The 21,377-nt window shown below is 38.8% G+C and overlaps 1 protein-coding gene across 1 annotated transcript in view; it reads left to right on the top strand.

Annotated features, from left to right (window-relative positions):
* The first annotated feature begins 7,167 nt into the window (after positions 1 to 7,167).
* Positions 7,168 to 21,377, top strand: part of LOC150080678 (uncharacterized) — a 49,747-nt gene continuing 35,537 nt past the window's right edge. The window contains exon 1 of the mRNA XM_090381348.1: positions 7,168 to 7,317. Coding sequence (XP_090237474.1) covers positions 7,209 to 7,317 — 109 coding nt within the window. The 5' untranslated portion in view covers positions 7,168 to 7,208. The remainder of the gene's footprint in view (positions 7,318 to 21,377) is intronic.

Here is a 21,377-nt window from a genome sequence, read left to right as displayed (position 1 = left end):
AGTCATCAAACGCAGACATTGTGGGAAATATCGGAGACGTGATATCACTCAGATGTAAAGATGCAAATTTGAATATGGGGAGTACAATATATACAGAAAGGACCGGAGTGGTGTGGAGTTATGCTCTTAGTTAAGAAGCACATAAAATCTAAGGCAGTGCATCCAGTTGAGATGGACAGCCAGTTAAATGTTGAGTCAGTTTAATGTAACATGAGCACTAGAAAAACAAAAATGTGAGTAGGAGTTTGATTTGAGTCCAACAACTGTACAGAGAAAAAGAGTGGGCCAGTAAACCAGGATGTCTTATAAGTGAGGATTTTAACTTAACAGATATTGATTGGAACTTGTGAATTTGTCACTCACACACTAGTTTTATAGTGTGTGAGTGAGTGTTTAAGTTTTATAGCAAGACTTTTGTGGATTTATTGAATCACTGTTTTTTATAGTAACATGTTAAGTCGTGTTTGTTCCAAAAATAAAGTAAGTATGCAAATTTGAATATGATGAGTACAATGTATGCAGAAAGGACAGACAGGACGTTACTGATGCAAACTCTGTTTGCACCAGTAAAGTTGTTTTTCATTGTAATTACCGTATGTAATTTAATTAAAAGAAAGAAAGAGTTGTTCGCATGAAATCTAAATTGGGGTGCTCTGTAAAGTGAGTCTGTAAAAAATGATGTGAATTAGGTGTGGGCAAATGAGGTCGAAGACTAGAAATAAATCTAGAAAGATTCTGCATTTTGTTTTAAAAGGTTGTTAAGTTCTCGTTCCACTTTAATGAACTCATAATTATGATGATAGATAATGCATTATGGCTGTGATTAATGCAAAAAAAAAAAAAAAGACAACACGGACTGCATCAGCGGGTTCACAGAAGAAGCATCAAAGAAGAGTCCTTGATTTTACATCAAAACATTGATGATGCCGAAGTTTTACAGCAAGTGACGGATGGCTTGGAGGTTATAAAAAATGCCATGGTATCCATGTATTGAGTATTAAGAAGCTCTGCAACTTAGCTGATCTATGGGTCATTTTCACACCCTGGCTGGTTTAGTCGGTCTCAGACGAGGATAGCATGGTTTTTTCTCCCAGAAACTGAAGGTTTTCGTCCTGCAAGCAGCAAATCAACCACAGAACACACACAGTTTACAGACATATTATATACGGCGCAATATGGCCTAAGTTGCGGATACGCCTAAAACCTTACAACAAAAACAACCAAATATCCACCGATCAGCCTGCTGCTCAAAAATTTACAGCTTTAAGATCATTTTTCAACAGAGAAAAATTTATAGAATAACTTTACAAAATGGATGAAACAGGCCGAAATCAAAAATAATGGGAAAAAACGTGGAGCCTGCCGTACCAAGGTATCAAAAATTCACAGAATCATGGTAGCCGCTTGCAGCAATGCAACTGGAACTCATAAATTATCTCTCTTTGTTGTCTTAAAAAGAACTTTTAAAAATATGAATTGTTCATCTCTGCCAATTTATTACCACTCAAAAAAATCAGCATGAATGGACTCTGCATTATTCAAATTGAATGATTTTTTTCGTCAATTTTTACTCTGTAAAGAAATACTTGAAGCAAATAAATTTACCTGAAATGGCTATTCTCTTTCTAGTTAACGCCTCTACACATCTCAGTTATCACGTACTCAGGAAAGTGGACTCAAAGACCAGGTTTTTACCACCGAATGTAGCATCCTTGATACAGCCTATGAATCAAGTAGGGCACTTGGTTATCTAAAGAGATGACATGCCCAAAAGGTTGAGTTAAAGTTATCTTATACAATCGTTAAAAGCCATCCATATAAAAGACGTGTTTACACTATAGCACTAGCATGGAACGAAATTCCAAGTTCAAAATTTACTAAATCTTAGAGAAAACTTTGGCCCGCTATTGAAACGCTAACTGAAATCCTAAACTGCAAAAGTTAACAAATAATATAGTTTATTAACTGATTTCTGGCAGACTGAAGGTCTCCAAGATTTACAGCAAGAGGACATACAACAATGGATTCAACGATGTTTCCTAACAAATCTGTGACAGTTTATTCGAAAATGAAATTATGGACGACACACAAATCATACACACCATGGCGGATATAGATTGATCTAAATATGAAGAAAACTAGATTGGATCAAGTCCATAACTAAAATTTCTGTAGTAGCCAAAAACGCCCTAGATACAGCTTTGCATTATATTAAATAATCGGGTTTTATTTAAAAAAAAAAATAAATAAATAATAATAATAAATAAACCCCTGGGGCTCACATCTGGTGAGTATGGGCTTGGCACACCCAGGGTCCTGAGCTGGATATCATCATTCTTCTCTTTCTTGGTGATTCCTTTCTACTTCTCTCTCTCTCTCTCTCTCTCTCTCTCTCTCTCTCTCTCTCTCTTAGGGTAACTCGGGAATTTTATTTTATTTTTTTTTTTTATGGTGCAGCATAAGCCTCAGGCTTCCTTGCACCGTATGGCTAATAATAATAATAATAATAATAATAATAATAAGGAAATGATGACCAAGAGCCGCCAACACCACCCGAAATCTGCCGTGGAGAGACTGACAATTGCCCGGGAAGAAGGAGGAAGGGGCCTGATAGACCTCATTGAGCAACAGAAGACAGCGATAGTTAACCTGAAGGATTACTTCCAGAAACACACAGCAGTACTCCACCAGGCCATAAGGAAGATAGATAAGCGGTTTACCCTACTCAATCTAAGCGAAGAGCCCCCCACAAACAGGAGGTACAAACGAAGCTAGAAAGATGGGTAGAGAAGACACTCCATGGTAGACACTACAATGATCTCCATCAAGGTCACATAGAGAAAATTGCTTCCAATGCATGGCTCACGAGCTGGACGCTCTTCCCCGAGACAGAAGGATTCATGCTCGCCATCCAAGACCAGGTAATCAATACCAGGAACTATAGAAAATACATCGCCAAGAAGCCCGGAGTGTTCGATGACACATGTCGACGATGCCACCTGGCCTCAGAAACGATCCAACACATCACCGCGGGATGCAAGGTGATCATCCAGACTGAGTACATTCGTAGACACGACCAGGTGGCCAGGATAATACATCAGAAGCTAGCAAGGAAATACCAATTGATTGGAGAAAGTGTACCGTACTATAAGTATGAACCCCAGGCAGTACTAGAGACCCAAACCCACAAGCTGTACTCTGGAACCGCGTCACAATAACGGATAGGACAATCCCGCACGACATACCGGACATAACCCTTGTGGACGAGAAGGAAAAGGCTACCTATCTGATTGACATAGAGTACCCAACACTGGCAACCTGCAGAAAACCCATGGGGAAAAAATCAGGAAGTACACGAACCTAAGACAGGAGATCAAAGAGATGTGGCATATGCAACAAGTAATGACCATCCCGATCATCATGTCAACCACAGGTATGGTGCCAAAGACCCTACATAACAGTCTAGCAGAAATAGGCCTCCCAGCGAACACCTACAAGGAACTTCAGAAAGTCGCAATCCTGGACACCTGTAGGATAGTCAGAGAGTTCCTCGACCAACAGTAACACCAGACATAACAAGAAAAACAACCATCCTGTGTACTTGGTAGCAATACCCGTTACGAGGTGGAATCCCCAATCAGGGAGAAACAATATAAGAGCAATAATAATAATAATAATAATAATAACTACCGGTCTCCACATCGGATAATCAAATAATAGGGCTTCTCTGCAATTGTAATTTGCCCTTTTGCCATCCACTGAACCTAGCTTGTATGTCAATTTGTCAATAAGCCCATCTATTAGTCAATCAGTTATACACACAGTCTTATTTGCTTTTATGATGCCCGGTATAAATTTGACACTGCAGGTCTGAAAACATTGAAGAACGGCACGTGAACGTGTCTAAAGTTAAAATTTGCAGTTGGCAGTAACCAATCAGTAACCAAATCTGAAGCAATTCCGCTAGTTTTAGCGGAATTGCTTCAGATTTGGCGGATTAAAATATGTAATAGCGGATTTTTTAGCGGAAAGAGTATAATTGTAAAACTTTTAAATATGTTTAGCATTTTATATATTTCGGCAGTGTAACATCTAAATTAAGAAATATTTATTTAATAATATAAATATTTCATAATTGAAATGTTTTATTGATATACATCGTAAACAGAGAGATATCTTATTTCACAGTTTTTTTTTTTTTTTTTTTTTTTATAAAGGAAAGAATCGGTTTTATATTATTCCGGGATTACCCTGAGGGGACCCCATCAATTTCAATACGTAGTTACACTCGCGGACAAACGACATGACCGTTGGGTCATAGCTTTAAATTGTTCAATTAAATCGAAAAATGTTGGTACGATACGGATATGGGCTCAAAAGAGTGGAAAATTTTTGTAAAAATTATGTTTTACCTGAAGAAGTGCTTCTCAAAATGGGTACACAAGAAGCATATGATGAGGAGGTATTGAATTTCGACTATAATTAGATATTTATAAAAAATAGATATTTATTTTATATTATATATAATATATTTTTTTAAATCCTCAAACAAATGAAGGCTAAATCCTATTAATGGGTGCCATAAAAAAATAAAAAATATATGCTTAAAAAAGTTAGAAAAAATTTAATAAAAAAAAATTAGGGAAATTCAAAAATTCAATTAACTTTCAAAACATAAAAAAATTTACCTTTCTTATTTATTTATTTCTAAAATAAGATAATTAAATAATTTTTCTTTAGAAAATTTTCTTCTAAATAGAAACTCAAATAGATAACCTTCTAGTAGACTATCCTGTGTTCCAAACTGGTATTTTAATTTTCCTTTGGCATGTAACCAAGTGTTTTCAATATTTTAAGTATGAGCACTTGAATCATCTGGAGAAACAAAATTGTAGCGATGAATGACCTCATCATGGGTATAATTAATGTCTCGGTAGAGATCTTTATATGCAGGCCATCCATCACTGATGATTCTTGTACCTCACAATATTCTCTTTCTTATAATTGATAATAGAGTTGTTTTATCTCTATTTTCTACTGTAACTAAAAAATATCGTTTGATAATTCTTTCGAATGCACCAAAAACCCATTGTGTTCCTATTAGTCGTCATAAATTATAATTCAATTTAAACTTCGATGGGTGTTCCATTTTCTGAAATCATCCCTAGTTAACTATCTTAATCAATTATTGATATCTTGCATATCTCCCTCAGATCTTTGCATTTTTCAATAACAATGTTTTTATTGATATTTAAATCAAGAGCAATGCAATCTTGATTCCAATTTTGGCAACAGAAGTATAGAAATAATAAATTTTGAGATAACGATAATCTACTATCATTAAAAAATGAGTTATGTCTAATACTCTTTGTTTTACAGCAAGGTTTCTAACAACCCCATCTAAACATATCAGTTTTACATTTACTTTATGTAAGCCGGATTTCAAGATTGCAAACTTCAGAAAAAGCTGTGCCGACCGGGCTAGCCAGGTGGGTAAAAAGTGCTTGCCTGCCAACCCAAAGGTCGCGGGTTCGAATCCCGCCTCGGGCTTGGATCAGAGTAAAATGCAAAAAATTTGGGAGGTGCATTATGGCCACAGAAGCTGATGCTCTAAAAAAAAAAGCTGTACTCTGAAAAATGTAATTTTTCGCCAACCCAGTGATCACTGGGTTGGCAAGTGATCACAAGAAATCCAGTGATCATATCACTGCATAAATTCATCAACTCCGTTAAACGGTTCTTGTTATTTTTGACTTGTTACTCAGAATAAACTGCATTTAATATGCAATTTGGAAGTTTTTGTTTGGACATAATATTGAGGTCTTAAAAATTTTTAAGGCACCCATTATTTTTTGTGGCACCATTAATAGGATTTAATCCAAATGAAAATTTCAAAAGTTAGCGGGTTAAGTGTTAAAAATAGCGGATTTTGAGAATTCGGCTAGCGGGAAGTATTATTAAGAGTTGGGAACACTATAACCAATTGCCGTCAACAGAAAGTAGATTCACAGTTTGCAAATTATGCAACGGTACAAGGATCACTTGGCCTTGGACGTGTACACAATGAAAAGGCTTTTAGATTATTATTATTTTTTTTTAAATTTCTATATGAACTGTATTTAAATTTTATCCCTCTACGCACGGCTCTCTTGGGCGGTTGTTGACAAACTTTTGACAAGTCGTCTGACTTATCAATGCCAAGTGATCGCATATAACTTTGGAGTTTTTCACAGTTTGGAAACTTCATCATAAACCAAAATCAAACGACTTCTAGATTCCTACTGGCGGCAGAATTAAATGACGAGTCAGTTTGTATAAATTATATTAATATATTAAATAGTAGAAAATATATATTAACAATCATGAAAAATAGAACAAAAATGGATGTTAATTGTGAGATTCAGTGTTTGTTTTACCAAAATTATATATGAGAGAAAGGAAAAATACTTTAAAAAATCCTGATTAATGCCACATACTCATTTTAAAAAATCCTGATTGCCACATACTCATGCTGATTTGCATCAAATCCATCCACTCCTGGGTGGAGAAATTTCAATGTCAGACAGCACGCGCTATATAGCTACGCGCTACCTGCACACGTATATATTAACTGCTTATATTATTTACTTTTTTCTTTATTTTTTTCACTATTTATTTCTTGTATAACTTAGTTTTACTTATTACTAGCTGATTGTATAACATTATGATCCTTGGGTTTACACACCCAAGTGTGTAAACCCAAGTCGTCACTAATTAGGAGGAATAAAATCGTCACTTTATTCCTCCTCTCTGCTAAAATACAATTGAACTCTAACAAAATACTTTCCGATACGAAAATTATAAACAGTATGTATACTTTTATGTAAAAGCGGTAATGACAAGTCAAAATTGATTATTTAAAAATAAATTTCATATTGTATGATAACTGCCTTGAAATAAATGAAACTATAAATTATAATTTAACTGAAAAACCAAACCAACGTCTCGTCTGCATGTGACCAGTTATTTCAATGACGTCTCCCTCCACCCCTTTTCTTTTTTTCTCGGTCGCGTCCAGTGGCAAGATAATCGTCCTTGTGCTCTTCGTTAATATTATTTATGAGTTCACTGACGTCATCACGGAAACTCCTAATAGTATTTATAAACGCTGGCGGTGGAAAGCAAACTTTTGTCTCTTCGCAGGTAGTTTCGCGATAAGTGTTTTGGAAATGAGTACTCTAGTAGTTGGACTTTTATTTCTCCTGACACATACAACTTGCGGTTGGGACAGAGCGCCTACTGTGTATGACGTCCTGTCTTTGATATATCAGTTATGCTGTAAGTATATTTGTATGGAAGTTTTGAAAAGTGTTGGATTCTGGCCTGTTTACTTAATAAGTTTGTTTTGATACATTTTAAATGTGATTTTATGTTAAATGCATTGTTTTATCCCTCGTAATATTCTACTATTTTTCGGATGCATAGAATGACGTCCCCTCGAAATACCTCCTTAAAAAAAGAACAACAAAAACGATTCTCTCTTTATATATGAAAGGGAAAATGATACAGTGATATTTCTCCTCAAAGAAAAAGTAATCTATTAAATAGAAACGCAATATTCGAAGCTACTATTCGGCCACAATTCGCTTTATATGGCAATCTTTATTGTGTATTACTTTATCTCTATTGTTTATTAATCTTTATCTGCACAAATGTGGAAATAAAATCTCGAAATACCTCCGTAAGAACCCTTCACCCGAGCTTAACTAATTACAGCCCGAGTCTGAAGAATTCTTCGAGTCTGATAGTATTTGAATTCAGACCTCTCCAAATGAATTACAAGTAAAGAATCTACAATATTGTTAGTATTATTAGTCATCTGCAAACAAAATAACCATCTTTTTTTTTTTTTTTTTTTTTTTTTTTGCAACTTTTTAACCGGGTTGGCCAATCGTCCCGATATGACCGGGATTTTCCCGATTTAGAACTTCAAGTCCGGCTTCCCGATAATACCACCATTTGTCCCGATAAGAGAGGAAAATACTTAATTTATTGATTTTACGTATTTTTAATGAATTCTTATTGGAATCTAACTGATGTGTTAAAAATTAATTCTAATAAAAGAAAAGTGAGAATTGAGAAATCTTTATTCCACCAACATTTAATGCTATTTGTGAATTACCAGAAATATTCAACATCAAAAATGTTAACGTAGATTTGCTTTTTGAAGAAATTTTAAGTCTAAACCCCAGGGGCTCACGTCTGGCGAGTATGGGCTTGGCACACCTAGGATCCTGAGCTGGATATCATCATTCTTCTCTTTCTTGGCGATTCCCTTCTACTTTTGACTCTCTCTATCTCTCTCAGGGTAACTCGGGAATTTTTTTTGGCTGGTGCAGCACAAGCCTCAGGCTTCCTTGCACCGTATGACTCTTCTTTATTATTATTATTATTATTATTATTATTATTATTAAGGCATTTTGTTTGTCAACTGAGTAACGAAGAAAAGAAAATACGCGTTGATGAAAAAATGGGTGCAATTTTTCTCAATTTCCGGAGGCAAATAATTTATCTCAAATTGGAAGCTCCATGTTAAGCATTCCACATTCAAATGCTTCACGGAAAGAGAGAAACCGTCTTTTATTAAAAAAAATTGGAAGCCGAACTTATGGTGAAATAAAACTATAACATGTCCTGTTCATAATTTAAAAACTTTTTAAAATCTTTGGAAGGAGAAGAAATTTTAAAACTAATGAAATAATGAGCAAGAGGAAGAATCCCATCAGCATTCAGCTTGCTAAAGCTATTCAAGGCCTTATACACCTCAATCAGATCACCTCGCAGGTGCCTACTCTCCAGGCGCTGCAATTTGCAGAACTTAAGCCTTTAGTGAGGGGTACAAAAGGGTACCCTTGGTAAGGGCACCCTTTTGTACCCCTCACCAATCTTGTTGCCCTTCTTTGTACTCGTTCTAGCAACTCTACATCCTTCCTAAAATTGGGCCTCCAGACCTGTACACAGTACTCTAGGTGTGGCCTGACCATTGCCTTTTATAACGAGATAATCACCTACCTGTCCCTGCTAGCAAAATTCCTATATATCATTGACAAGACTCCATGACCTTCCCTGGCTGCCCGTCTGCACTGCTCAGCGAAATTCATATTCGACTGCACAATTAGCCCCAGGTCTTTTTCACTTTCCACTTCCCTGAGTGTAGCACCACACAGTTGGTAGTTTCCCTTCGGTTATTGCTACCCATATGCAGTACTTTGCTTTTGTCAATGTTAAACTTCAGTTGCCACTTCTCAGCCCATTTTCACAACTTATCTAAATCCATTTGGAGTATCATACTGACGTTAACTGTCGTTAACAACCCTGCAAACCTTTGTATCATCTGCAAACTTGGACATAAACCTAATATGCCTTCATCAATATCATTGATAAATATACAAAACAAAATGGACCCAACACCGAATCCTTGGGAACTCCACTAATAACATTTGTCCACGAAGAGCAGTGTCCATTGATTACCACGCTCTGTCATCTCCCACTCAAACATCCCTTTATCCATTGTAGTAACTTACCCTTAATGACATACCTTTCCAATTTGTACAGCAGTCTTCCATGTGCAACAGTATCAAAAGCTTTCCCGACATCCAAGTATATGATATCAAAATTATTTTTGCATTCAGTTCCTTTGTGAACACATCATAGTATCCAATCAAATTGGTGAGACAAGACCTCCTTTTAACAAACCCATGTTGTGTCTTAACTGTTACTGCAGTCTTGTCTAGATGAGCCTGCAATGCTTTTTTAACCAGTGATTCCATTATTTTCCCAGGAACACAAGTTAAACTAACAGGTCTGTAGTTACTTGTCACCTTTTGAACCCCCTTTGTCAATTGGTGATACATTTGAACATCACCAGTCCATGGGGATGGCCCCTGAGTCCAAGGAAACCCTCATAATTATGACTAAGGGTTTGCATACTTCCTTTGCTGCCTTCTTTAATATAACTGGATGCTCCAAGTGCTTTTTTATGTTTAACTTCAACAATTTCTCCTCCACTTTGCTCTTATTTATTACAAAAACACTTAGTATTAGTAATGACCGCATGGTGCAAGAAAGCCTATGGCTTATGCTGCACCAGCCAAAAAAAAAAAAAAAAAACCCGAATAAAACAATGATAAAAAAACTAATAATTAATAAAAGAAAAGGAAATTAAACCTATCATCCTATGCGTTTCCCTCATCCGAAGGTACTATTCAGATGACCTTTGAATTTCCCAAACTGTCAGCCTCTACTACCCATGTAGGCAACTTATTCCAGTAATTTATAACTTGCTGACAAAAATAAAACTTCCTGAAGTCCAATCTAAACATATCCCCCCATAACTTAATTTATGTCCCCTAGTTCTAGCATCATTTATAATCTTAAATTTCGTCCTCATTCATTTTACTGATGCCTTCAGAGCCTTAAACACCTCAATTAAATCTCCTCTAAGGTATCTAGTTTCCAAACTCTGCAACCCACATATTCGAAGTCTTTCTTCATAAAGATGCCCTTTTTCCGATCTCACCAGGCGAGTTACCCTTCTTTGCACCCTTTCAAGAAGCTCGATGTCTTTCTTTAGGTGCGGTCTCCATACTTGAACACAGTATTCCAAGTGTGGTCTAACAAAAGCCTTATATAATAGGATTATCACGTCCCTATCTCTACTTGCAAAAGTTCGACAGATCATCGATAGGACACCATGGGCCTTCCTTGCAACCGGTTTACAATGCTCAGAGAATTTCATGTCTGACCGTATCGTAACACCCAAGTCCCTTTCCTCCAGTACTGGGTTTAGTTGAACTCCACCAAGTGAATAAGTTATTTTTGGATTACTGTTTCCCAGGTGTAATACCCTACACTTAGCTCTCCCTGTTAGTTTGATAAACTTCTGGCACTCCCCTCATTGAATAACTCCTCATATGTAAATGCAGATGCAAAATATTCATTCAGTTTATCAGCTACCCGAGCACGATCATCAATAGAAAACCCATCTATGTTAAGTGGTTCAATCTGATTCATCCCCTTCCTTCTAGAGTTTACATAGTATTCCAAGTGTGGATAGATCAGGTCCGCTCCAGGTGCTTTTTTATGTTTAACTTCAACAATTTCTCCTCCGCTTTTCTCTCATTTATTAAAAATCACTTAGTATTAAGTGATTTTGTAATAAATGACCTTTACTAATGACCGCATAAGTAAAGAAATCCTTGCTGTTTTTCTTAGCATCCTTTGCCAAAGATTTCTCGTAATGTGCCTTCGCCTACCTAACCTCCTTTGTGACTTGATTACAGATTAGTTTATAACTGCCATAGGCTTCTGTGTCACCTGATACTTTATATGTATCCCATGCATTTTTATTCTCTGGCACAAGCCTCATCTGACATCCATTTACGCCTAAACCTTGAACAGTATTTCTTAGTTAGAATGAAAAGCCTAGTAGCCTCCAAAATTAAGTCCCTGAAGGCTTCCCATTTAGAATTCAACGTTAGTAACATCATCAGTTGATCCCACCGTACGGAATTTAAAAACTGTCTGAGATCCCTGTGGTGGCCTTCTACGAAAGCAATAGCCCTTCCCTTTAGACTTGATGGTAATTATATCTTTAAGTAATTCCCACAGCAGTACATTGTGATCACTGTCACCCAGTGGTTCCTTTATCTGCAAATTCTTAATGCATGAATAATCACTGCTGATAATCAGATCAAGAGTATTAGTCCCTCTGGTTGCCTCTCGAACTTGTTGATGTAGAAAACAGTCATCCAATAATCCCCAAAAGTCTTGCTAGTGTGCAAGTGACCAACCCACAAGTTCCAGTCGACATCTGGATAGTTAAAATCCCCCATTATAACACATTCCGATTTACTGGCCCGCTCTATTTCTCTGCACAATTGTTCATTATACTCACCAGATTCATTAGGCCTATAACACACACCTTCTCTCATTTTTTCTTTCCCAGTGCTTATGTCACACCGAACAGACTCAACATTGCATTGTCCACCAACATCAATTGAATGCACTTCCTCAATTTTATGTGTTTCTTATCTAACAGCATAACCCCTCCTCCCTTCCTGTCTTGCTTATCCTTTCTGTACCCATTGTACTCCCCAAATTCCAATTCTGCATTGCTTATGACTGTGTGACATCACATCTCTGATATCCCAACAATATCTGCCTTTGATGTCTTGATTAGCACTTCAAGCTCATCAAATTTCTTAACTATACTCCTTGCATTGGTGTACATGCAAGTATACATACATCTGTTTCTATTCTTAGTTACCCTAACACAGCGCAAGTATTTATTTGTTCCACTATATAACTTCCAGCAGTCCTGAAAATCTCTGTTACCTTGCTTTCCAGTCTGCTGCTCATTCTAATAGAAGCAGTGCAAGAGTCACTTTTGCCTCTGCTTGCAGGCACTGTTAATGTTTTAGTCTGTGTTTCCTCCCCAAGCTAGCAGTTTTCCGCCTCACCTAACTCTGCCTCGATAGCATCAGCAAATATTCTTGCACCCTTTCTATTTAAATTTACCCTAGTAGAAGCATCTCTGCTGTCATCATCTATCCCTGTAGAAGCATCTCTGCTGTCATCAAGCACAGACCAGGCTGAAGAAAATTCTACTCCTTGAGCCTAGCACAATCTCCCCAAGGCTGAATTGATCGACAAGGCTGTCATCATATACTTCCTCCTATCGTGTCTGGGTAGAATTGCTGACACTTTCACTTTCAACCCTAACTCGTGACTTTTTTTCAACATTGACTTGTATTTGTTGAGTAAATCTGCAGATCTCTTACTCTTAATGTCATTAGTTCCAACGTGTACAACAATATCACCTTTTGTGCCCTTAAAAGTTTATCTGCTCTAAAACGTCATCAACTTTTTCCTCCTGCAGACACCCTGGTCCTGTTCCACCTATCCTTCTTGCATAGTATATTCTCCGCCTCCCTGACAATAGAGTCACGAACAATAACTACTTCCTTTGGGACCAGCGCATTCTGCCTTGGAGATTGCCTCTGTGTCTTCTGATGCACAGGAGTGAGCTCTGCCGTTGAGCTCGAGTTTTATAAGGATGTCCTGTTTAACATATTCCATAGTACTTTCTTACTTAGAACACTTGAGGCTTTCAGTGGATTGAGTAATATGAATGATGATGACATCCTTACTCTCGCTCAAACAACACACATATGGGAGCATTAAATTGAAGGATGGTTGCAGGACAGTGGAAATTTGCTTTCGGGCAGAGAATAGTTGATCGTTGAAACAAACTTCCATCTGGTGTTGTAGAAATAGGTATTTTGAATGAATTTATTCATTAAATAAATGAATTGATTAAATATTTGAATAAATTTGGACATCAGCCACAGGAGCCGTACACCCTACCTCCTCGTGTGGGCTGGACAGATTGTGGGCTAGAAGCTGATCGGGTCTACCAACCCTGATCAGCTTCTAGATAACGAAAGAAAAAGAAGGTAGATTCTGTTACTCTTGTCACGAAACTATATACAAAGGCTCCAGACTGGCTTTGCCCAAGACGGAACTCCACCTTCCTCCTCACAGGACATGGACCTTTTAAAGATAAGCTCCACAGTATGGGTATTATTGAGGAACGTCACTGCCCCTGTTGCGAGATAGAAACCTGGAAGCACGTTATCCATGAGTGCAAATTATATGAAGACTTAAGAGGAGAACTCATCACGAGAATAAGATACACTCCCACAAACCAAGAATACCGCCTACTTTGACTCCAAGGAGGAATTTGCTGCCCTCAGCAATTTTGCGCAGGCATTATTCAGCAGACGAAAAACAATGATAGCAATTTATCAAGGAACGCACTAAGAGACAAACATCAAATGTGGTGTTGCGACACCTGGACAGGACTGTTGAAACGGATGATCCCCTAATGATAGCAATCCAAAAAGGAATATGCCAAACAGACAAACCTGAGATGAGAGGACATGACACCCAAATAAGACTGGTAAGACTAATGATTCCCCATTGAATGTAATCCATCAAGGAATGCACTAAAGAGGCAAAAACCAGATGTGAAGACATGCCACTCGGGCATTACATTAAAGATCACGGATTCCCCAAAGACAGGAAATCAACTAGGAATGCATTAGAGAGGCACATCAGATCTGACGAATAGCCATATGACGAACTGGGCTGGATACCCTTGTCTCAGCCTGTTTTCTTTCCCCCTCCCTGCAGGGGATGACGTCACTGCTGTCTCATCCCCCTCTCCTGCCACCTCACTCTTCCCTCTGGCAGAGCATTGCATGCTCTGCTGCCCTCTGGATGCCATCTTCCCTGTTGGCCTCCTCCTACTTCCTACCCCCCAGTCTTCTGCCTCCCCACCCACTACTTTCGCCTTACAGAGTCAATTTCTTTCCCCACAGGCCCAAATTTAAATACACCAAAATTATTGCCCGACGTATTCGGTCTTTAGAACAAGTTTTTAGCGAATAACCCTATACACTGCTAAAATCAACAACCGCATTTTGAAAAATCACCTTTTTTTTTTTCAAATCAGGTCCTAGCCACTGAAATCTCAGGGAAGTAGGTGGCATGACCACCCAGAGTACTTTACAAAATATTGTAACACCCTGCCGGCCTCCCCGTTGGCGAAGTATGGTAATGTTGGGGCTCGGCAGCTAACAGGCCGGAAGAACAAGGGGTACAACATATTACATCCCGCACACTTTTCAAATCCCTGGCTTTTCCGATACAACGAACACAGGCGGAGATGGGAGAAACTCCAGGTGCCACTAGAACCCAAACATATCTCATACCTCTTGCATCCTGGACCACTGTAGTCGAGTCAAGTTGCTGGTGGTGGGCTGGATATTCCAGTGTGTGTGATTCCCTTGGGTCATTAGAATCTTTATGGGACTTCGTCCAGGGACGAAGTCCCATAAAGATTCTATCACTCCCATAGCGCAAGAATAAAGCTCCATTATGCAGTTGCTAACATCATTGCCAATCGTTTATCAGAGAAAATATGGAGCATTTTAAAGGAACCACTTGTAATACACTGACACAAGAGCTGGACTGGAAGTGAAAGCAAATCAAGCTCTCGGCTGGCTACAGAATTGGGCCTCACTATACCAACGATCCATCTAGGGTGAAAAAACTAAGTCCATCCTGTTGAAAGGGTAACTTCAAATCCGCAGATCTCTAGTCATCAAGATAAACAACGTACCAATCCGATTATATACTGAAATTAAATACCTAGGCCTCCACATAGATGCAAGCTTCACCTTTCATCGTCACCTGAAATACCTTGCCGTTAAAATAAGAAAATAAGCAGCCATGATAAGATGAATAAGCCGGATTGACTGAGGTCTGAAGCACAAGACCCTCTCTCTAATTTACAAAGCGATATTCATACCGATTGTCTGCTATGGAGCCTCCATATGGTGCACTGGAGCGGAACAGGCATAAACTCGATCCAATTCAGCGATTTATGCTTCTATCTGTGAGAAAGGCAATGAGCAACGCTATGAGAAAGGCATTCCTACCTGACTACTGGATCTCACAAATGACCACAACCAAGAAAAAAGGCGTATTACCAGCCACCTACAGCGTCTATAGCAGGAGTCCTGGAATGCAACAAATAAACGGAAAATAACTAAGAAGTTCTTCCCCACAATCGCTCTTACCTATCCCAAGCCTCCTTGGTATTCACTTGAACTGCAGGCAACCTCTCTGCTTACTAGGCACGGTCCATTCCAGCAAAAGTTAACAGCACTCCGGCAGGAGCGGATTAAGGTCGGTTGAGGCCCCGGGCGCAGAAGAAAATATTGGGCCCCTTAAAAAAAAAAGAGAGAGACAGGGAAAATAAAAATACATATTAACCATTTTTTTTTTAAATAAATAAAAAATATGATGTACTATTAATGTTTTATTTCCAATAAAATTTGAATATAATTAATAATAGCATAATAATAATCACAAAGTTTTGAACTAATATGTTCCACTAATTTGTTGGGGTTTTGTGTGGGCCCTTCAGAAGTCGGGGGCCCAGGGCGCGCGCCCGGTGCGCCCGCCGTTAAATCCGCCTCTGCGCACTCGGTATCCAGAACAACCCTTACTGCCACTCTGGAGATGAGGGGTCCTGGGCCCACATCATGTACGAGTGCCCCGTACATGACATATGATGATCACCGCCTACGACTCTTCACCGAGATACAATCCAACCCCGCCATCAGGAACATATCCTTATAAATGGTGCAGCGTCTTATACAGCCTTCACACGATTTGCACAGGCAGTTCTTACCAACAGAATGATTTTTCACACCCATCACAGGCCTGACTGGAACGTTCCATTACCATTACAAACTCTAATAGGGATAGAATAAATGCTAGCACCCACAAAGTGCAGGAAATTATAGCAACCAAGCTATCCTGCAAACCCCACTCTGGGGTAGGATTATGTTGGCACCTTCTTATGGGTGTGGGATCTACACTGCTGGCACTTTGCTGAGTGTGGGATAATTTTTATTTTTTTAAATTATATTAGGGTCCCCCGTAAATGATTACATCTACCCATATATTTATTTGTCTGTAAATTGCGTGTGTTCTCTGGTCGATTTGTCTGTTTGCTGGGGGCAACTTTGCTATCTATGCCTGAGATCGACTAACTCAGCCGTGGAGTGAAAAAAACCCACTAAAGTTCCTCCCATCATCGACTGGATTCGAACCCAGGCCTTTTCCACCCGGTGTGGGAGGACGGTGACAATACCACTATGTTACCGCTCAGACTAAAATTACACCATCAAAAAAAAATCCGATTATTATTTTAGGGTTGCCCGTAATTAAATACGTTAACCCGTATTTGTGTCTGTAAATTGGGTATGTTCTATGGTTGATTTGCCTGTTTTGCTGGACGAAAAAACCCCAGTTACTGGGGAGAAAAACCTTGCTATCTATGACTGAGACCAACTAACTCAGCCACGGAGTGAAAAAAGCCCATTAAAGTTCCTCGCGTCATCGACGGGATTCGAACACAGGATTTTTCCACCCGGTGTGAGGAGGACGGTGACGATACCACTGTGCTACCGCGCAGACAAAATTACACCATCAGTCAAACGTTAGGTCTGTTGTTTTCGATGGCACGGTGCAGATCGAGTTTGAGAAATCGTACGCAATTCTGTGAATTATCTCTTTCGCCTCTAAACTCGAAATGGGACAGTAGCAGTCCCTACGAATTGGATGGGAAAACATTATCAAAACATTCCCAGTGTTTTCGAAAGTCTTCAATTTCTTCGAAGGTTAGATGTGCATGTTAAGTATCAAAGCAACTAATACTATGAGGCTTCGGTGTATTGCGCCTGTCATTGCGTGACAGGCACACTGAAAGAAAAAAACTGTACAACCCTCGCCTGTGACTAACTCGGATACATCGTGAAAAGCCCGTGAAAATTCCTCACACCATTAACGTATTCAGCTCAGGCCTTTTCCATCCGGTTTGGGAAGACTGTGATTATAGCCCCTACGCTTCCCGCTAGGGTTCTTCGGGATGTTTCCACTGAATCTGCGTTTCTTGATCTTTGGTTCAAAGTGCCTGCACCTTATCTCATGCAGAGCGGCATACTGAGACCTATAATTTCTGCAGGCACAGCCCAGTTAGCAAACGTTTCTGTTTATCACTGAGCCATTTTGGAACTCGCTTTGCGCAGACTTTCCTTTACTGCACTCTGTCACAAATAATGGTGTAGAATGACAACTAATATTCAGCTACATTAGTTACACCGATCTGCCCAGGTAACATCAGATACACCGATCTGCCCAAACAGACCTGCTTGGTGTAGATTCGACTTGGTTTACACAGATGTTCCTGGTAATGGTATTCTTATTCGATTCCTACCTAAGAACTACTTTTGAATCTATCAGATATTCGTTGGTGGCCGATGCTTATATCGAATGTGTTGTTCCAGATGGTCCCACAGATTTTCCTGGAATTCATGCCAGCTGTGCAGGATACTAAAATAAAAAAAGTTAATTTCGGTTTACCCAAATCGAGGCTCATGCATCCAATGTATTATGTCGGTAAGTTGCGTATGTCCAGTGGTCAGTTTGCCTGGGTGATGAGGTAAAAAAAAAAATTCAGAAGCCATCTTGGCCATGATGTGTAAAAGATTGCTTCCTCACTTCATTGACGAGAGAGAGAGAGAGAGAGACCCAGGACCCAAGCCCTTTTCACATTGAATGGAAGTACGAGTGGTACTTGCTCGGTTACGAGACCGATTACTCGTGCCTGCCCCCTCAAGGATCCGTACTTGGTCCAATATGTTGGAACGGGGTCCTTGATGGGTGACTAGCGTCTGATCATAGCGATGTCCGTAAGATTGCCTACGCAGATGACCTGGCCCTTTTGATTATGGGAACCTCAAGATTAGAGCTAGAGCAAAAATCAAATAACATCTTGGATGACCTTATCTCATGGTGCAATGTGCACAAACTAGTTATTTCCGTTCCCAAAACGAAACAGCTTCTTAAGGGCAACTTAAATCTAAACAGACCGCCTGTTGTTAAACTTAATAATCAAAGTATCAAACTAGAAAGAACATCCAAATATTTTGGAGTAATGTTCGATCATAAACTCTTTCATTCAACATGTAAAGTAGGCTTTAACAGGGAAAATGCTTAAAATTAGTAAAAATGTTTGGAGTATAAAATCTATACTATAAGTTTATTTTTGCCTATCATGTGCTATGCAGCAGGTGCATAGGGCTTTAAGGTGGTTAATAGCATGTTGAAAAAATATCTTATCCAATCTCAGCGTTTTTTCCTTCTTGCCACCTCCAGAGCATATAGAACTGTTTCTACTATTGCTCTGAATGGCCGAATACCTATTTACTATGAAATAATATCACCGAAGAAGCGATTCCCAGCAAATATTGGTAACTATACATTGAACATGGATTTATCTGAAAAGGAGGATGTTGCTAGATTAAGATCTGAGTTTATGAGAAACTGGCAATTGGAATGGAATGCTGCTCTTTTGGGCAGGGTTGCATGTAGTTTTATTGCTAATGTCTTTGAATACAGTAAGCAGTTAAAATGGTTTTGTCCTGGCTTAAATGTCACATTTATGATAGGTCATGGAAGTATAAACTCCAGATTAAATGCACTTGGACTGTCCGCATCGCCTCTCTGCCCTTGTGGAGTTGTTGGGACGGTCGATCATTTAATCCTAGAATGTAACCACTATTTAGATGGTAAAAATCAGCTTCAGATTTTGGCAAATTTATATAGTCCGCTGATTTTCCACGGTTGGTGGAAACAAGGGAGAATTTCTTGTATTTCTCTGATTTTGCTGATAGTGTGTTTAGGAGACGAAATGCATTGTAAATATTAATTTGATCTTTGATGTAATACATTTTCCTTAATGAGGTGTTACATCAAAGAATTTATAAGGTTTTCTTGGCTCTGAGTTTCACTGAGTCTTTTATTGTAAGTTGTTCGTAAGAACCTGTTGTTGAAAATTAAATCTTGTGTTTATGAGAGGTTAATGGCTACGTCTTTCAGGAAAATAAGTCCTGTTAATGAAATTCAATACATTATGTGTGTCGAATTTTAATGACTATGTACAAGACCAAAGGTATTAACTTTCAAGAAACTTCGTTCTAGATTCCAGAAGATAGTGTCGAAAACGCTAATATTTTCTTGTCGTTGGCATTTATTGTGAATATTTTTCTTTTGAAGACATCGCTGTTAATGTTACTTCCTGCCTATAGGCTGTAGACTTATATATAATTTTCATTGATACTGTTTTGTTGCTAGCTTTGCAGCTCTATTCAAATATGTCTAAAGTATCTTTAGGTTTTTTTTTTTTTTTATGTGAACCCCAAACACGAGAGGTATTAGAACCTATAGTACTTAGTACTGTGCTTGGGTTGGAGGTTAAGAAGACGAAAGAAGATATTTGTTGGCATTGGACTTGAACTTCTGTACACTGTAATTTTCAGGAAATACGTATGAAGGAAGGTTGTTCCAGAAAACGGCAGTTGAATGAATAAATGAGGAAGATGAAAAGTTGGTTCTGTGGGTTTGAAGTTGGACAGTAAATGGATGTTGGCTGGTGGCGGCGGCACGTGTTCGGACTGTTTTGAAAGAGAGAGCCGGAATTATAGAAGCCAATTCAGAAGAACAGTGCCCATGGAAGTATCTGTAGAAGAGGCATGCAGCAGAAACAGTACGTCTATGAGAAAGCGAGTGGAGAGACTGTTAGAGATGAATCATTAATTAACCTAACTGCCCTCTTCTGAATGGAATCAAGAAGCCTGAGAGGTTTTGGGGGCACCACCCCAGATGTGGGAACAATATTCCATGGCAGGGCGAATTCGCGATTTATACAGAGGGAGCAGCTGTTTGGAAGAAAAGTAACGCCGAGAGCGAAAGAGAAAACCAAGTTTTTTAGATGCAGAGGAAGCAATATTTGTAATATGCTTGTGCCAAGAGAGATTAGAAGTCAGAGTAATCCCCAAAAGAGATATATCATTTTGCCTAGAAATCGGAGTGTCACTAAACATAAGCATAGGAGCAAAAGAATCCTTTTTGCGAGATATAAGACAAGACTGAGTTTTAGAAGGGTTGAAATCAACTAAGTTGTCTTTGCCCCACTGCAGAATTACCTGAAGATCCGCATTTAAGGAATTGGTAGCAGATTTTCGAGAAGTTGAAGCTGATTGAGCAGGACAAGGTTTCTCAAAATGGAAAGTGGAATGCAATGTGCTATCATCGGCAAAACTATGGAGAGGATTTCCAGTCAATGGAAGAAGGTCATTAATATACAAGAGGAAAAGAGTGGGGGAAAGAACTGAACCTTGGGGGACACCGGCATTAGTGGAGAAGTTAGAAGACAGAGAGCCATCTACCATCACCCTCAGTGAGCGATCAGAGAGAAACCTGGATAACCAATTACTAAAAACAGTTGGAAAACCATAAGATGGAAGCTTGTTTAGAAGACCTTTATGCCAAACACGATCGAAAGCCTTTGAGATGTCAAGAGCAACTACTTGTGTTTCACCGAACCTTTCCATTGAATTAGTCCATAAATGGGTAACATAAGCCAGAATATAACCAGTGAATCGACACTGACGGAATCCATACTGGCGATCGTTGATCAAACGGAGTTTAAATGTAATAGAATATAGTTTACTATACACTATTTCTTTTTACTATTGTATACTTTTCTCTTCTATTTCAGGGGATGTCTATTCTTCTTCCCCTTATCTTATATTTAACTTTTCCTTCCCTTTCCTTTCAATCCCCCATACTTCTCATTCTTATCTCCACTTCCTTTCCCTAAACACCTTGTGGCTCCCAGGCTTGACTGATAGCCCCAG

This window comes from Mastigoproctus giganteus, chromosome 9 (genome assembly GCF_048544385.1).
Source record: "Mastigoproctus giganteus isolate SK-2022 chromosome 9, ASM4854438v1, whole genome shotgun sequence".
Lineage (NCBI taxonomy): Eukaryota > Metazoa > Arthropoda > Arachnida > Uropygi > Thelyphonidae > Mastigoproctus > Mastigoproctus giganteus.
Note: the sequence above shows the minus strand (reverse complement) of the source record. Positions and strands in the feature narration are given on the sequence as shown.